The sequence below is a fragment of the Haemaphysalis longicornis genome, unplaced genomic scaffold (genome assembly GCF_048455015.1).
Source record: "Haemaphysalis longicornis isolate Haplotype H1 unplaced genomic scaffold, Haemaphysalis longicornis Haplotype H1 scaffold_37, whole genome shotgun sequence".
In the NCBI taxonomy this organism is placed as follows: Eukaryota; Metazoa; Arthropoda; class Arachnida; order Ixodida; family Ixodidae; genus Haemaphysalis; species Haemaphysalis longicornis.
Window position 1 is genome coordinate 2,886,813 of NW_027526355.1, and position 15,157 is coordinate 2,901,969.

Here is a 15,157-nt window from a genome sequence, read left to right on the forward strand (position 1 = left end):
TGAATAACGCCAAGCTGCGTGAGGGGCATTGAAATCTCCGGTAATTATTAAGGGGGCTTTGTTCGTATGTCCTATAGCTAGTTTGAACGGTACGTGGACGGTGTGTGAGAGTCGAAGAGAGCTATACAAGTTCAGTGTGTAGGTGAGCTGTGTGGTGTGGGTCTTGGGTATGAGGCGTATGAATGTGTGAGGGTGGAGGTAGGGCCGCAGTTCTATGTATTGTGCTGCGGGCTTTTTACTGAACAGTATGGCGGTGTAAGAGTCCTTCTGAATTTCGCTGAAGTGAACACATTTGGATTCGGTTCCTGGTTCTTGGAGGGATATAACGTCGGGGGGTTTGGGTGTGCCGTCGATAAGGGCCTGCAGCGCTGCGCGTTTACGGCGGAATCCTCGAAAATTCCATTGCCATACGCGCAGAGTATTAGAGCAGGTGGTAGGGTGGGCCATTTGGTAAGGGTGGGTGGGAAGTAGAGGAAGGGAAAAGTTGGGTAAATGTTTTAAGGTAGGACTGCATGCAGGATGTCTGCTCGGTGAGGGCGCGAACTGTGTCAACGAGGACAGTTATGTTTCCGTATTCTGCATTGAGTTGTTCTTCGAGATGTGTAATGTGGTCTTGAGGGGATTGGTCTGGGGATTCGGAGGCGATCCTTGAGTTCTAATTGCAAGCGCTTTGAGAGGGTTGTAGTGGTTGTGTCGTTTGGGAAGGGTGAGCATGTATTTGCGCATTTTCGGCTCTGAGGAGACCAACTTCTTGTCTCAGTAACTAATTCCTGGAGGATGGGATCGCAAGCGTTGGCAGAGGAGGAAGGTTGGTAAGAGGTGGGAATGGCTGGGAGGCTGCCGGAGCTCACCAGGTCGTAGGTTGCTTTTGGCGCCTTGGAAAGTCCTCTGTGCGGCGTGTTGGTGTCGCCTCCGCCGCCGCAGCCGTTTAGTACAAAGGGATGGTGGCGCTGCTTGGGCTGGTTCACAGGTTGTTGATGTTCACTTGAGAGGGAAGGAAAGTCCTTCTGGGGTGGGTTGTTGGAGGCATTGTTGGAGGCGGCGGTGTTACCGAAGACAGATTGAAGTTACTTGAAGTTCGGGATAGATTGTCGATGAGTAAGGGTTCGGGCGTCCTTTCTTGGGGGCGGTATGGGCCGATATCGCTGGGGGCAGGCAGAGGATTCAGTGGGGTGTGGGCCGGAGCAGATGGTGCAAAGGGGGTGACCAATATGCTGGTCTGGTGGAGAGGTTAGCCCACATGTTGGGCAGCGTGGGGGAGCATCAGGGTTGGGGCAGACAACGGGTCTTGGCCCGGTTTCCCAGCAGAGGTGGCATGCTTCAGTGTTGCGCTTGGCAGGACGACAGCGGAATGCAACAACCTGAAAGCGAATCCAGTAGGGCACCCTCTTTCCTTTAAACGTAATTTGGAAGAGAGGAGTAGATCCCCTGCGTTTTCGTCGATGATCTGTAAGCGGGGGTTGTGCTCAATGAAGGTCTGGACGACGTCTTCTAGTGGTAGGTCTCGTGGCAGCCCTGAGATGACTCCGGCGCAGGTGTTTTTGGTGCTGGCACATGTGTGGCCAGGGCATAGGTCTTGCCTTCGATGCTGAGCATGGTGAGTGATGTGTATCGCTGTGCGCGGCCCTCATGAGGAGTACTCACTACGATGAAATTGAATTGGTAATGCAAGCAAAGCTGGTCTTCATGGCTGGGTGGTAGCTGCGCTTGCAGCACGACCAACTTTACTTGCTTGCACCTGGAGGAGAGATGCGAGTTACAGGGGAGAAATGCGGGTGAGAACGAACTGTCGGCGTGGTTGGCTCCGGCTGTTTCGGTCATTGCCGATTGCGTCGGTGGTTTTGGAAGCGGGTCTCTGATTCGATGGGGCCATTGACGCGTGGGCGCGGTGTATACAGCCCACTACGGTCCAGCGGTTGGAGTTGGGGGGTGATTCAATGAGACACAATCGTGGTCGCCACCGAGCAACGTGCATTTCGTCCGAGCAGGATTCCGCTATCGTATTCTACTGCACGGCGTTTAAAAGAGTGTCACTCGTATTTACCTGGGTTGAGTTCGATGGAATCGTAGAGCCTGCAGCATTCCGCGCGGCGTCTGTGGTCGGGTCGGCGAGCATCACTGCAGCGGCGTCCGCAACTACGCGTCTACGTCAGCTGCGGTGGCGGCCGTAGCTACGCCGGGTAGCGCCGATGGCGAGACGAGGTGCGTTATGCTTAGCCAAGCCACCCACCTGCGGAAAACTTCTATCGCTGATTTGAGAGATCGGGTGACCCAGTGGCGATGAGAATGGTATCAGTCGGTGCCGCTTGACTTGCTGGTCGCGGTGATACCAAATTGGCATGCTAGAGTTGAGTAAAGCTTGATGTCGAACTAGTTGGCGTAACATGTTTTTGAAGGTACGTTGCGCTTCCTGCGAACACAAAGACGGGCACGGGAAGAAAACGTACACTTTCACGAGAAGACGGTGTTGCATTTCTTGCGCGGGATATTATATGTGAATAATGAGAATAAAGGAGAGGACGATGCAGGGGTTGAAAGAAAGAAAGAGAAGGAAGAAGAAGATGATCGGAAACGGCGAACATTCATAGCGATCTCATGTAAATAAAGTTATTCCTTCCTTTGCTGTGGCTTGGACTCCTTTATTTCGGGAAGGAAGAAGTCGGGGCCACCAAGCTGGCGGAACGGATACCAACGAAACTGAAAGCGGCGGCTAAATGCCCACAAGGTGGACCAGATCTCGGTAAAGTTGTCATGATTCGAAGTCATCCGACCTTCGGCCTTTTAGAAAAAGGAATCCAAGTATGCGGATAAAGGACTGTTCCAATTGGCGGAGTCACGGTGGTGCTGACCAAATCCAGCCGATGCCATGGACAGACAAGAAGGCGCCGACAGAGCATCCTCCAACGATCGCCCTTGATGGGACCTGGGAGATTCTTTATACACGGTGAGGAGAAGGCTGAAACTAATCACGCAACGAAAGGAACGCTACATCAACAGAACGAAAGAAGTTTCACTCAGTCTGGGATGCTGCTTGAAAAGCTAAAGGCACAAAGAGACAGAGAAAGGAAAATCGCTCGGAGATTGTGCAGCGATGCAGGGGCAACATTAAGCTCGACCGTCAGAACCACAGATGTGTGTGATATGTTGAACAATTTTCTGCGCGATATACGAAGAGCTGAAGTTGTGCTAAGGCGTTTAAATGATGCAATTGAACAGCTTACCGGCAACGACTGCATGAATGAGGAATTCACAGCCAACATTGAGTATGAAGACTTGATGATTGACATATTGAGCCGACTGTCCCACTGGTTAAAAGAAAAAGCGGACACCGGGGAACACTGCAAAGTCCTGAAGACATGGAATGCATCGGCAAACTTCAAAACGTTTTTTGCAGTGAGTAGGGGGTGCTACGAACACACCGATGTTCAGGAGGCTGCTGAAAGCGTTCACTCACCAGAAATTTCTCTCCCATCCCATTTACTGTCACAACCAAAAGGGGCGGACTATGTCACATTCTTTTGCCACACTGGACATCCAAACGGAAGATGCCTTGCCTTCAACGGCACCTGAAGAGTCTTCAGAGCTGACCGGAAGCAACATAGTCGGCTCGTGAAGTCCGGTAACATCACCACAAGTCCCATATAGCAAATGTCCCGAGGGTGTAAACACAAGTGATTGTTCTGCGGAAGTAGAACATTGAGATGGGACACTAGTGGACGGTCAAAGATTCCACAAAGACCTGCGTCGTCCATTACCCATAATGGACGACGCAGGTGTATGGAAACCGTTCACAGCGGGTGTTTTAGGGACAGCAAAAATACATCACACATGAAGAATAGTATTGCCAAATCAGTAAGATCGAGGAAGGAGCAGAAGGCCCTTCAGAACTCTTTTCGGGCCAATAGAGAATTTCCATCAGAATTTAGGACCGTGGAAGATAAGCTGCGAATTTCATCTTGGATACGTCGACGGCAGCGGTACTCTCTGCGTGTGCCAAAAAGACGAGGCCCTACTGGCAGCGTGGGTATCTGACTGACTTAGCCAGGAACGGAGTTATTGTGCTTTGGAGTGAAAACCTGTACAGTCTATTCCCTGACCAACCAACGTTCGGAGGACCTGGGATTTGCTGTGTTGAGGAGTGGCTACCTTCATTTATTGGGAAGGGCAGGGAGGATGTTGCATATTTCGCGCGGGACATTGGGGCAACAATGAAAATAAAGAAGAGGACAATTTAGGGGTAGACAGAAAGAAAGATAACGAAGAAGAAGGTGATCGGAAACGGTGTACATTCATAGCGGTCTCATGTAAATAGAGGTATTCTTTCCTTTGCTGTGGCTTGGACTCCTTTCTTTCACAGACAGCGCACTAACAACTGATTTTTTTCGGAACAATACACAAAAATATACATATACAACAACACAGAATGCAACAACAAATGCGCCGTCTTCTCGTGAACGTCTACGTTTTCTTCCCGTGCCCGTCTCTGTGTTCACAGCAAGCGCAACTTAACTTCAAAAGCATGCTAGAGTTGGCTTGTGGCGAAGATACGGCGGGTTTCTTGGAAAGCCCATTGGAGGAGGTTTGACTCGTCTGGCGCCCTAGCGGCAGCGCTGCCAACCAATTTTGGCCGCAACGCACTGCAGCGCGCAAGAGGTTCACATACTTTTGGCCACCCGCGTTGGCAACGTCGCAGCCGACCACAAACCTGCGGCCACAGCTCCTCCCTATAGCAGCCTTAGGCTCGATAAATTGATTTCTCTCTCTCTCTCTTTGGTTACACAAAGCTATCAACCAAAGCAGGTTGAAATTAGTGAACAAGATGTCTGTTACAGTACTCTGAGTTTAATTTAATTTCATTGATTAAGTATTTCATAGTGAACTTCTCAGTATGAGGAAATTTTTCTGGAGGGGGGGCTGTTACCGATACATCCATGTTTGTCCACTGCAATAAAACTAGATTCCTTCGAAGTTTCATTCAGCTATTTGGCTTAGAGGTATGCTCAATTGCAAACTACAAATACACGTAGTTTGTTCCGCCCACTCTTTGACCGGACTGCGCTTAGCTTCGCTGGTCATCATTCTTCACAGTGTGGAAGGGCACTGAATACAACAGACTGTTATAGCGTTTCATAATATTATACCGAAGAGGTCAAGTTTTCATTGAGCGTCCTTGTATGATACATGTATAGAACTCCACAAGAAGGTTGTGTGGGCTCTACGCCGATTGTCACTCATCATGTTGGAGAGCTTTCCTCCATGCTGCCGATAATGGACGTTTCATTCCTAATTTCGTCTTCCCTCTCTGCATGCATTGCTGTGGCTGTCTGTCGTTCTATGACAAGTCTGACTTTACCACGAAAGTGTTTTATTCCGGGATTCACGAAGATTTGGCTTATGTCATATCCGTCACGGAAGTGACGCCAGTACACCGAATCAAGCGGCCTGTAAAGGGTGCACCCCGGCACACAAGGTCTTTTTGAGGAAAGGCAGCCCTTAGTACTAAAGAGTACCTTATACTTTGGGTTGTTCGTTTTAGGGTTTTATATTTTAACACGAAAGGGTGTTATGCCTTGATACCACAAGATTTCACTGACGTCATAACCGTCACCGAAATGACGCCAGAACACCTTTATGGAAGCGACCCGCCAGCAGGACGTAGCTCGCCAAGCACACCCGCAAGACAGCCCCCGAGCCGCAAATCATGCTCAGCGCCATATTTCGCAGCATATTTCATTTTCGTATTTTACCGATCCTATGACAGAGGGATCAACCACAGTTTTTTACGTCTCTCTGCCCGCGGATCGAGCAGCGAAACGCAATCCAGCACCTAATGTTAGCCTTACCAGTATATGAAAGAATAATTCATACATTCGCGGCTTTATTTGGCTTAGAATTTAAAGACCAACTTGAAAACACAAAATCGCCCTATGCCTGCTGGAAAAAGGCTGAAGGGCTCTATGGCCCTACAGCGAGAGAAAAAATAAAAAAACGCCCTATATGTAGGGCGAAAACCCTAACTGTTGGCAACACTGCCTAGCGGCCGTTCCCGAGACGAGGAGACCCGCGCTCGAGCCGACGCAAGCTCTCCTGAGGTTACACTGAACAACTAAACTGGGCTGCCAGAACACAGCGACACCCGAACATGTCCACCCGAACACAGCGACACTGAAGCCAGCGTCGCCGCTGGGTGTCTACTTGACCTCTTTTGTCCACTTTATTACACAGTTTTAGCTTCACGTACTGTCATGGTACAACTGATCAGGGCCAGTAGAACAGCGGAAAAAAATGATGTATTTTAAGAAACTTGTGCCTGATGCCTGGTAGCGGTCATGCACCAAAAACAAGCTCTTACGTAGCTCTTACGAAGGGGTGCCTCCTCGTCTTCTTCAACGCTTAAGCGGTGATGGTTATGCTAGTGACCTGTATAACGATGAGTATGGTGGAGACGCACGCCAGGATGGCGCACACCCGCTCCGCACTATTGGCGTTGCCAACAAAGAACGCTGCGTCAACCCCTTTGTCGCTTTGTCGTGGATTACACACGTAATGACACAAAGCTCCTGGATACTCTGCACCAAAAGGTCTTCCTAATGTTCTGAGCAGAAACATTGATATTCCAGATGGAACTAGATCATAGAGCGGTCTAAAGTACAAGCACGTACCGCCGACTTCAGCGGACGTTGAGCGTTCTTTTTTGCGGACAAATATCGACTGAAAAGACGCATTACTTCATACCGAATAACATTTTCGCGGCTTGTCTGCCGCGACTTTTAAGTCGTTGTTTTAGCATGCAATCACCGAAATTTCACATAAATTTGTTAGAATGGCTACTCTTGTATGATGCATTTTTATGAAGAAACTGAAATTGCTTCTCATTGCACAAGGTTGTCGGCGGTTTTGATTGCTAGTGAAGAATTTGTCCTAAAATATGCCGCTGAAGTAAATACGAATTGGGCCTCTAGGTGCCTAAACTAGATTTTTTGACGCGTATATATGCCTAAATGACACTCTAGGTCCGGTCTATAGTGAATAAATATCTTATACAGCTCCAGTAAACTTACTCGTTGAAACAAGGCGTAACTGGCGTTCTTCTGAGGTTCGCTGTGGTATCCCCAGTCCATGTGCGTGAACTGTAGCAGTGTGGTGAAAAATGGAACTTGCGCGGCTGCTTCCTCCGGACCGCCTGCTTCGAGCAAGAGCACGCGCATATTTGGATCCTTGGACAGTCTGTTGGCAAGCACACAGCCCGCCGAGCCTGCTCCCACTGCAACAAATAACGCAGTTTATCAAAGAATGCTACCAACCCCGACTAAACAACACAGCCAAAATAAACTTCACCAGCATTTACTAAAAAAAATGGCTGGCGATTGCGATACCCCCAAATGCGATATTTGGGAGCAGCTGTTTAGCTGTTCTGGCTGTGCAAAACGTGTTGAGGCAGAGAAATTCAGACGGATATATTTATATGGTCACAGAAAACTTCTATTTGCAGTGCCTGATGAAGCACATGCACTGGTTCCTTCGCTCATTGTTAAGCACACCCTCGGAGTTTTGGCGTCGGCGATGCTGGTTAGCTGCAGCGGCTGACGACGAGCACACCCGGTTGCCTCCCTCGCGGTTCAGCACTCACTCCTGATGGCTGCAGTGTGCTGAGGCAGCACTCAATGGTAGGTTCTCTCGGCGGCAGCTACGGTGACCCTCTGCGTCAGCGGCGCGAAGTGCGTCTCAGGAAGCGACCGCGGACTGCGTCTTAAGCGAACGCACATCATCGCCGCCCGCACGCCCCCCTGACGTTTTCCGAAAGCGTCGCCCAGTCGAGCGCCTCGTGCGGGCATAGCATATTTCCCCTTCCCCCTCCACCCCACACACTTTCGAAGGCGCCCCTCGCGCCGCAACGGCGAACCGCCCTCTCCTCCCTATTTAGCGACAGCCTTCTCCGTTTCTTTTTTACTCTTCGGTCCTTCGCTCGTTCTCTCGCTAACAACGACGGCGACGAGGCTCAGCCCAAGGACGGGCGACAAATGCCTGCGCCGTAAAACGGCTTCAAAGTTTTCGGTCTAGTTCATTCTGCACCCAGAAGCACGCCATACAAATACTGAGGATCAGCGAACCACCATAACAAGACTTCAGCTACTACTGAGGTTAAAAAAATGTACAAGGTGCTTCCGTACTTCAACTCACGAAATGCGCAGCCGCGCAAGCACAGATGATTTTTTACTTTCAAGTTGCCTTCTGCTGGTGACTTCTGTAAAGAAGCTTCCTCAATTATTTTCCAACCGTGACATTTCCACATTATTGAGGTCAGCTTGGAACCCGGAATTACGTCTTGTGACCGAATTATATGGGAGTGTTCAGGGCTTGAGCACGATATTGTTGGGGCCTCCTGTGGATCAAAAACGTTATTGATAGCAATCCGCCTCTTTCTGTAGCGAACCCAATAAGAGAAAGTGAGCATAGTATCGGAGGCGTGCAAGTTCCGAAGTACGCTGCCGTAACCTGCTGGAGTCTCTGAACAGTGTTTTGCACATGTACAGTGTGCTAATAAGGACATCCATAATAGCTGATAAGTGGTGTACACGAAGCTGGAGGTAAGTTCTTGTCGTGCTCTTCGAAGGGGCCTTCTCAGTTTGTGGGTGCCTATCTCACAAATATACACAATGAATTCCAAGATTTAGTATTAGAATTGACACTAGGACCTTCGCCCGGCAGGCCATAACGGTCATGAAAAGTACAGGATTTATGAAACTGCTCGAGACTCCGTAATGTCTTCTTGTACAAACTTTAAGGTAGAGGGAAATGTGAATACGCGGAAACGTCTCAGAAAGTACTAACAAAGTCTTTTTAGGAACATACCATGATTAATAAAAGCTTCAGTTGCACGCGTGCAATGAAAGAATTTTTAATGAACGGACTTAAGGCAATACCGTGATAATTGTCAACAAACTCGAGATAAAGAAACTGAGCTTATCAGTGGACAGAGGTTGAACAAATAATTAGAGCCCTCTCTCCAGGTAACTGCGGGGCATTTCTCTATAAACGACGAGGAGAGTGGCTTTCCACAAGAGTGTACAAATAAACGCAAAGACAGCGTCAGGCTTGCTTTAAGAAGCTCAAACCTAATCAAAGCTTAAATCAGGCACATATGTTGGGCGAACCTCCTTTTCCCCCTTGTTTCGCTAGCTAGACGCTATGTCAGCTTTCTAGATTCGGCTGAGTTACCCCAAACATTCACTAATCGTAAAATGAATCCAACGATACTTGCCTCCTGTGTAATAACATATCGTGTTCTTTGCAAAATTACTGCATTGTCTTCATTAACCAACTCAACGTGTACAAAAGTAATAACTCTATCTGAAAGTTGGTTTAACAATACTACTTATCCTCATGAATCAACAATCATTTGTGAGACAACCTTCGAGATCCTGCCTTGTGACAAGAACCACATCTAGGGTGGTGGATCCTTTATTCCAGTATAGATAGTACTTCGTTGCAGCGGTAGGTATTAGCACTTTTCTTAGCTGCGTAATGCTTTCTTTAAAGTTCACAAGAAGTAGTATTAGTTTTAGTCTGCCTCCGACCACTGACGTACAGCCTTACGGAGCAACTTCATCGACTTCTGTCAAACTACACATCATCTTTGCATTATTATGTAAAAATGTTGAGATGCGGGATGGGACCTGGCCCCGGCTCCGCGTTTCGGATTAATGCGAAAGGCAGAAACACCCCTTATTTTAATCAGGGAGTCGAACCGGAACCGAACTGAACCTAAAACCGGAACTGAACCGGTATTTTTGCGCGAACTGAACCCAAACCCGAACCGTTATTTTTTGCGCACGCTGAACCCGACCCGGAACTGAACAGAAAAAGAAATATCGGTTAACGGTTCATGCCGAAACGGTTCGACCCTCCGTTGTTGATGTTGCACAGTCACTACAATTATGGCCTTTTTTTCTTTCACGTGCCATCAACGTACTACCCACTCACGCACTTTCCTCTCCAGATACTTGAACACTATCACGCTCTATGTAACAACAGGGGAAATAAATGAGCACTAATGTAGCAATGCTCTGTTGCTGCTGGAAGCGCGAGTATAGTGCAAGCTGACCAAACGAAAAGTCATTCTCGGCAGCTTGCAGGGGATATAAAACTATTTTGCCCTTCCCTAGCTGCGACTTTACTTGAGGAATCAGGCTGCAGGAGTGCTCCACTGCGCCGCAGCGAAAGCCCACACACGATGTGTGCAAACTTTTTTGCATTTATTAATTTCTTTAAAACATTCGACACGTGCGAATCGTTAATACTTCACTAGTCTGACCGCAGGAGCTGCTCAGTGGCTAAGCGGTTTGCTGCTGACCCCAAGTGGCCTCGATGTCCCTTCCCCACGACCGTTTTGCTGAAGTAGATGGAAATCTTGAACGTCCGTGTACCGACATTTTGGTCCACGTTTAATATCACCAGCTGGTTAAAATAGGTCGGCTGGCCTGCAACATAGGCTGGGCCTCGGAGCAGAGTATAGCACGTGGCATCAAATGCGCCAGTTTTTTTTAATGTGTTAACACGAAAAACAACAAAAAAGTAAAGTCGGATCACTTTGCTTTAAAATATGCGAAAAGTAAGTGAAACCGAATATGTAACAAACAGAACGGAAACGTGGATATTGCTGTATACTTTTCTTTGCCCTGCCTTTCACAACCAAACGTGTCATCAATGCGAAGGAAGTGAGTTCCATGGTCAGTTTTTGGGGACAGTACAGTGGACAAGTTCCTTTTTTTACAGATACAAATAACAACAACAGATATGTCAGGGAAAACTGTTAAGGTGCGCACTTAACCCTTTGGCAAGAAACTGCAGCCCTCGACCTTGTCTTGGAAGCAGAAAAAGTAATAAAGCAGGCCACACTTGCAGAAAGGCAGGCCAGTACCTCACACTGCCCAGCGATCATCTTTTCTTCTTGTTCTGAAGTTTTGTCTGTTTCAGATCTGCTTTTTTAAGGTGTACTTGTACTGACTGGCCAACTGGCTACATTACTTCTACTGCTACTCGTTCCGGGGGTTGGGGGGGGGGGGGGGGTGAGGGTAGTACTGCTGTGGACGAATTACAGAGCGTCTACCCAAAAACGTCCCATCTCAAGCTCCGCGCGTCAAATCTCCCTTTCATTTTGTAACAGCATAATCTGTTATAAAATTCCGCAATGTAGCAAATAGAACGATGGCCGGGGGTCAGGCGTTACGATGACATACTGATTGTAATACACACATCTGGTATAGCTATTGCAAAAGAAATTTCAGTGGTCAGAGCAATAATGCAGTGACTGCACACTTTTAGCAAAAGTGTGGCTAACACATTCGATAAGGTGACAGCTAACAAATTATTCAGGGCGACCAATTAATCTAACGCATTGGTAGTATTTATGTGCCTGTTGTAGAATTTTTCTGTTTTGTTACAAATATAAAAAGTAATTGCCATTGGTATTAGGCGCTGGTATTTGAACGCGCCAGTACGCAGGCCTAAATTTAGGGCTTCAAGGTTAGGGTGATGAGTGATTCCATAGCGACGATTGCGATTTAAACAAAAAAGGAAAGAGCAGAAAATTTATCCCACCATCATATCTCTTGGCGATGGCTTTATGAATAGACGCTAGGACAAAATAAATTCTGGGCGATAAAGTAGGTGGGAAATCGTCGCCACTTTATCTGTTTTTCTAATGTATCGCAATTGTTTAAAGTTTTCTTTGCAATTGCACCACTGCACTTGCGGTACAGCAGCATTTTGAATTTTTGTATGTATTTTGATTTCGCTGTCGTTTTAAACTACTAAATGATTTTTCTAATTTCAGTTATAATTCAACTCATCGAACTGGTTCGCGAACCGGTTCAAGATCCGGAACCGGTTCGCGAACCGGTTCGGTACGTGCTTTTGTTCAAACGTATCTGAACCGGAACGAAATGATGTCGCTAAAACAGAACCGTAACCGAACCGGTATTTTTTTTCGGTTAGACACACTGGTTTTATTATTTCCAAGCACACTTAAGACTTCCTGGTGGCCAAACAATTTCGCAGCTTTTAACTTTCGTGTAGCTTGGGTGCAGCTTCGGTGCGTAAAATCTCTAAACTTTGAAGCATTGCAATAATATTTAGTGTCTTTGTCAAATATACAGGGGTTCACAAAACCAAGTTGTAGAACACAGTGTCACTTTCGCAAGCTTCTGCAGCGTTTTCTCGGTTTTGGCATGACGCAGTTAGGTACAGGAGCCTCACGATGTTCTTCACACCATTAGGAAACTCTTCACTTCCTTCTACCCACCTCCGGATGTGGGGTCCGGTATGACAAGGACTGGTCTATGCAATTCTAACGTTAATATTGGTGGTAGCGTTTCTTTTCGGCGAATAGGTCTCAGTACAAAGCAGACTTCCACGGTAGTAACCATGAACTGCACTTTTCCTGTTAGATTTTGGGAAGTACCTTGCTGTGACCAGAATAAAAAACCGCCCCCGACCTTAACCGGCCGTGAAGACCAAATACAGTCGTGTTCATGTTGGAAGAACTAGCCTTTGGTAAGTAACTGAGCTCCATTGAAGCCACGCGCAAGAAAAATTGCACAACATTCAAATTTCACGCTTGGAGGTATACGCCCCACTAGAGTCGCCTAGTCATATTTCTTGTGGGGGATAAGTCGGCGGCCGCATATCGCTCAAAACAAATTTTCGTGGCGTCAGCGAGAAATCACCGGACCCCACTTATTCGTCTTTTTTTCCTTCTTAGCTCCATTATTCGTTTGGCTTTTGCGATCTCATTAGTGTTCTTGTCCTTGTTATCTCTACACAGCGGCATTTTTAGGTAGCCAAACTTGTATTATGTCTTCGTGGTATCTCCAATGTCTTACATCATGCATATATACCCCACCCCCTACTCTCATAAATAAATGTACTCCGGTGGTCCTCATGAAAATGAATAATACCTTTCTTTTGTTTCGGAATAAAATGCCTTCCCTCAATAACAAGAAAATTATTGTTCAAGCAAACTGACAAATATAACTGATATGAACCGTGGCACGGGTAGAAAACTCCAATACAACGAGTATTAAAGATGACCAACAGTGCCGCGCAGAGGGCTCTATAAACTCAACCACAGGCATGTGTTAAATTCCGAGCACATTTCTGGCTTCATCTTCACTCATAAGAAGGATGCAGCATTACTGACACTAAGTGTTCCCACCTGCTAAAAAGTAATGATGGCGAGGTAACATGCCGTTCTTCAGTTTATTTTGTCACTCAGCTCACGCGACGCACACGTCATTCAGCACGAAAAAATGCGGCTGGTGAGTGAAATTCACTCAGTTGCTGTCCACCGCAATCAAAGTCATGTAAACCCCAGAAATACTTCTATTAACACGAAAGTGTCCTATTCTCGGATACACCAAGATTTCGCTGACGTCATAACTGTCACGGAAGTGACGCCAGTACAACGAAGCTAGGGGCCAGTAAAGGGTGCACTGCTGTACACGGGGTCTTCTTGCGGGGAAGCAACCTTTAGTACTAAAGCGTATATTACACTTAGGGTTGTTAGTTTTCGGGTTTTGTATTTTAACACGACAGTGTTTTATTCAGCGATACCACAAGATTTCACTGACTTCATATCCGTCACGGAAATGGGGCCAGTACACATTTGCCGAAGTGAACCCCGATCAGGACGTCGCTCGCCAAGCACATCCACAAGATAGCCACCTACCCGCAAACCATGCTCAGCAGAAGACTTTGCTGCACTTTTCACTTTCGTGTTTTACTGATTCCTATGACAGAAGAAAAAACCACAGTTCTTTGCCCCTTATTTTACCCCTTCCATGTCCTCCCTACTATCCTTATAGGCCTCTGAGCCAGCCCTCTTACTAATAAAGTTGCATGTATCCATCTATTTTTGTTTAAACGTGAAATGTTTTACCCATTGGCTATCAAGCACAGGAACGGGCACGGTTGTGCACAAAATAACATATACGGATCCGGCATATTTTTTTCAATATTGACCCTAAGGTATCGCCTTTTCCTGTTTATACTGGTTGCAATAAAGTCTGTAAATATTGTCACGAAGCCAAAGGTGACGCAGTTGGATTGAAGAAAAAGCAAGTTAATTGGAGAGAACTTGTGCTCCCCTAACAATTGAAAGAATATACAAGCGGCGAAGCATCAGTCAACAAACTGACGTGCGTAGGTGAGTGTCGGAAAAAATAATGGCGCGGGGTCTGTTCTGTGGGTGCGAGTGTTTCTCGAACTGTCGGTTTCATTCAGAAGGCTATCATCAAAGAAGATTATTCTGGGCTGTTGACATTAGTTCGGATGGCTCTCCCTATCAAAAGCGATAACACGCGCGGCATAAAAATAAAAAATGGAACACGGGCTTCACTTGGCACACGGATAACACAGATAACACAGGCCGGCGCAGCCGTTCGGTAAAAACAAAACATAAACAAACCCAATGCATGGTTCGCCGCAATGTTGTAGCTTCAAAAACTTTACCATTATTACCCAGCGGAATTAACTCAAAATTATCAATCTCCATGACATCCCAAGGCTGGAAGGCGCCTATAGTTGTGTAGTTCTTTAGGCATGAAGATTCTTACGCGCCACACAAATATCGCCCGTTTGTTTTTGCCAATGCAACATGCGATAAAATCAAACATGATAAACACTTCCAAGTCAGTCGTGCACAATAAACTTTTTTTACACCATTTTGGCCAAAAAGGGATGTAGTATAAGTGTATAAAGAGTGTTCTGAGGCCATTACAGCGTTCTTCCTGAATGTCAACACCCTTATGTGTAGCTCCCTACTCGTTTTCTGTGGGAAAAAAAAAAGTGTCGACCAAATTCGACACCCTTGGTTTTTGGTAGGTTGTTGAAAGGGTGCAGAAAAGGTTGTCAGTTGTTTACGGAATTAAGACATGCACGCATGTATAACTGCCCTGCGAAGAACAAGACTTCGCCTCATGCCCTCCTCCGCACATCGTAAGATTCGATGAAACGCAATTGTTCGAAAGATATTTTTTTTCTGCAATGATCGCTCGCTTCAATATACGGTGGGCCTCGTGCCCCAAGTTTAGCTTTGGCACCTAATTTGAACATTAAAAATTATAAAGCCTCTACAAACTTGATAAGCTTTTTATGC

The 15,157-nt window shown here is 46.8% G+C and overlaps 1 protein-coding gene across 1 annotated transcript in view; it reads right to left on the reverse strand.

Moving 5' to 3' along the window:
* LOC144178001 (ecdysone oxidase-like) overlaps positions 1 to 15,157 on the reverse strand; it is a 132,430-nt gene that overhangs the window by 96,103 nt on the left and 21,170 nt on the right. Inside the window, exon 2 of the mRNA XM_077705548.1 lies at positions 7,062 to 7,264. Coding sequence (XP_077561674.1) covers positions 7,062 to 7,264 — 203 coding nt within the window. The remainder of the gene's footprint in view (positions 1 to 7,061; positions 7,265 to 15,157) is intronic.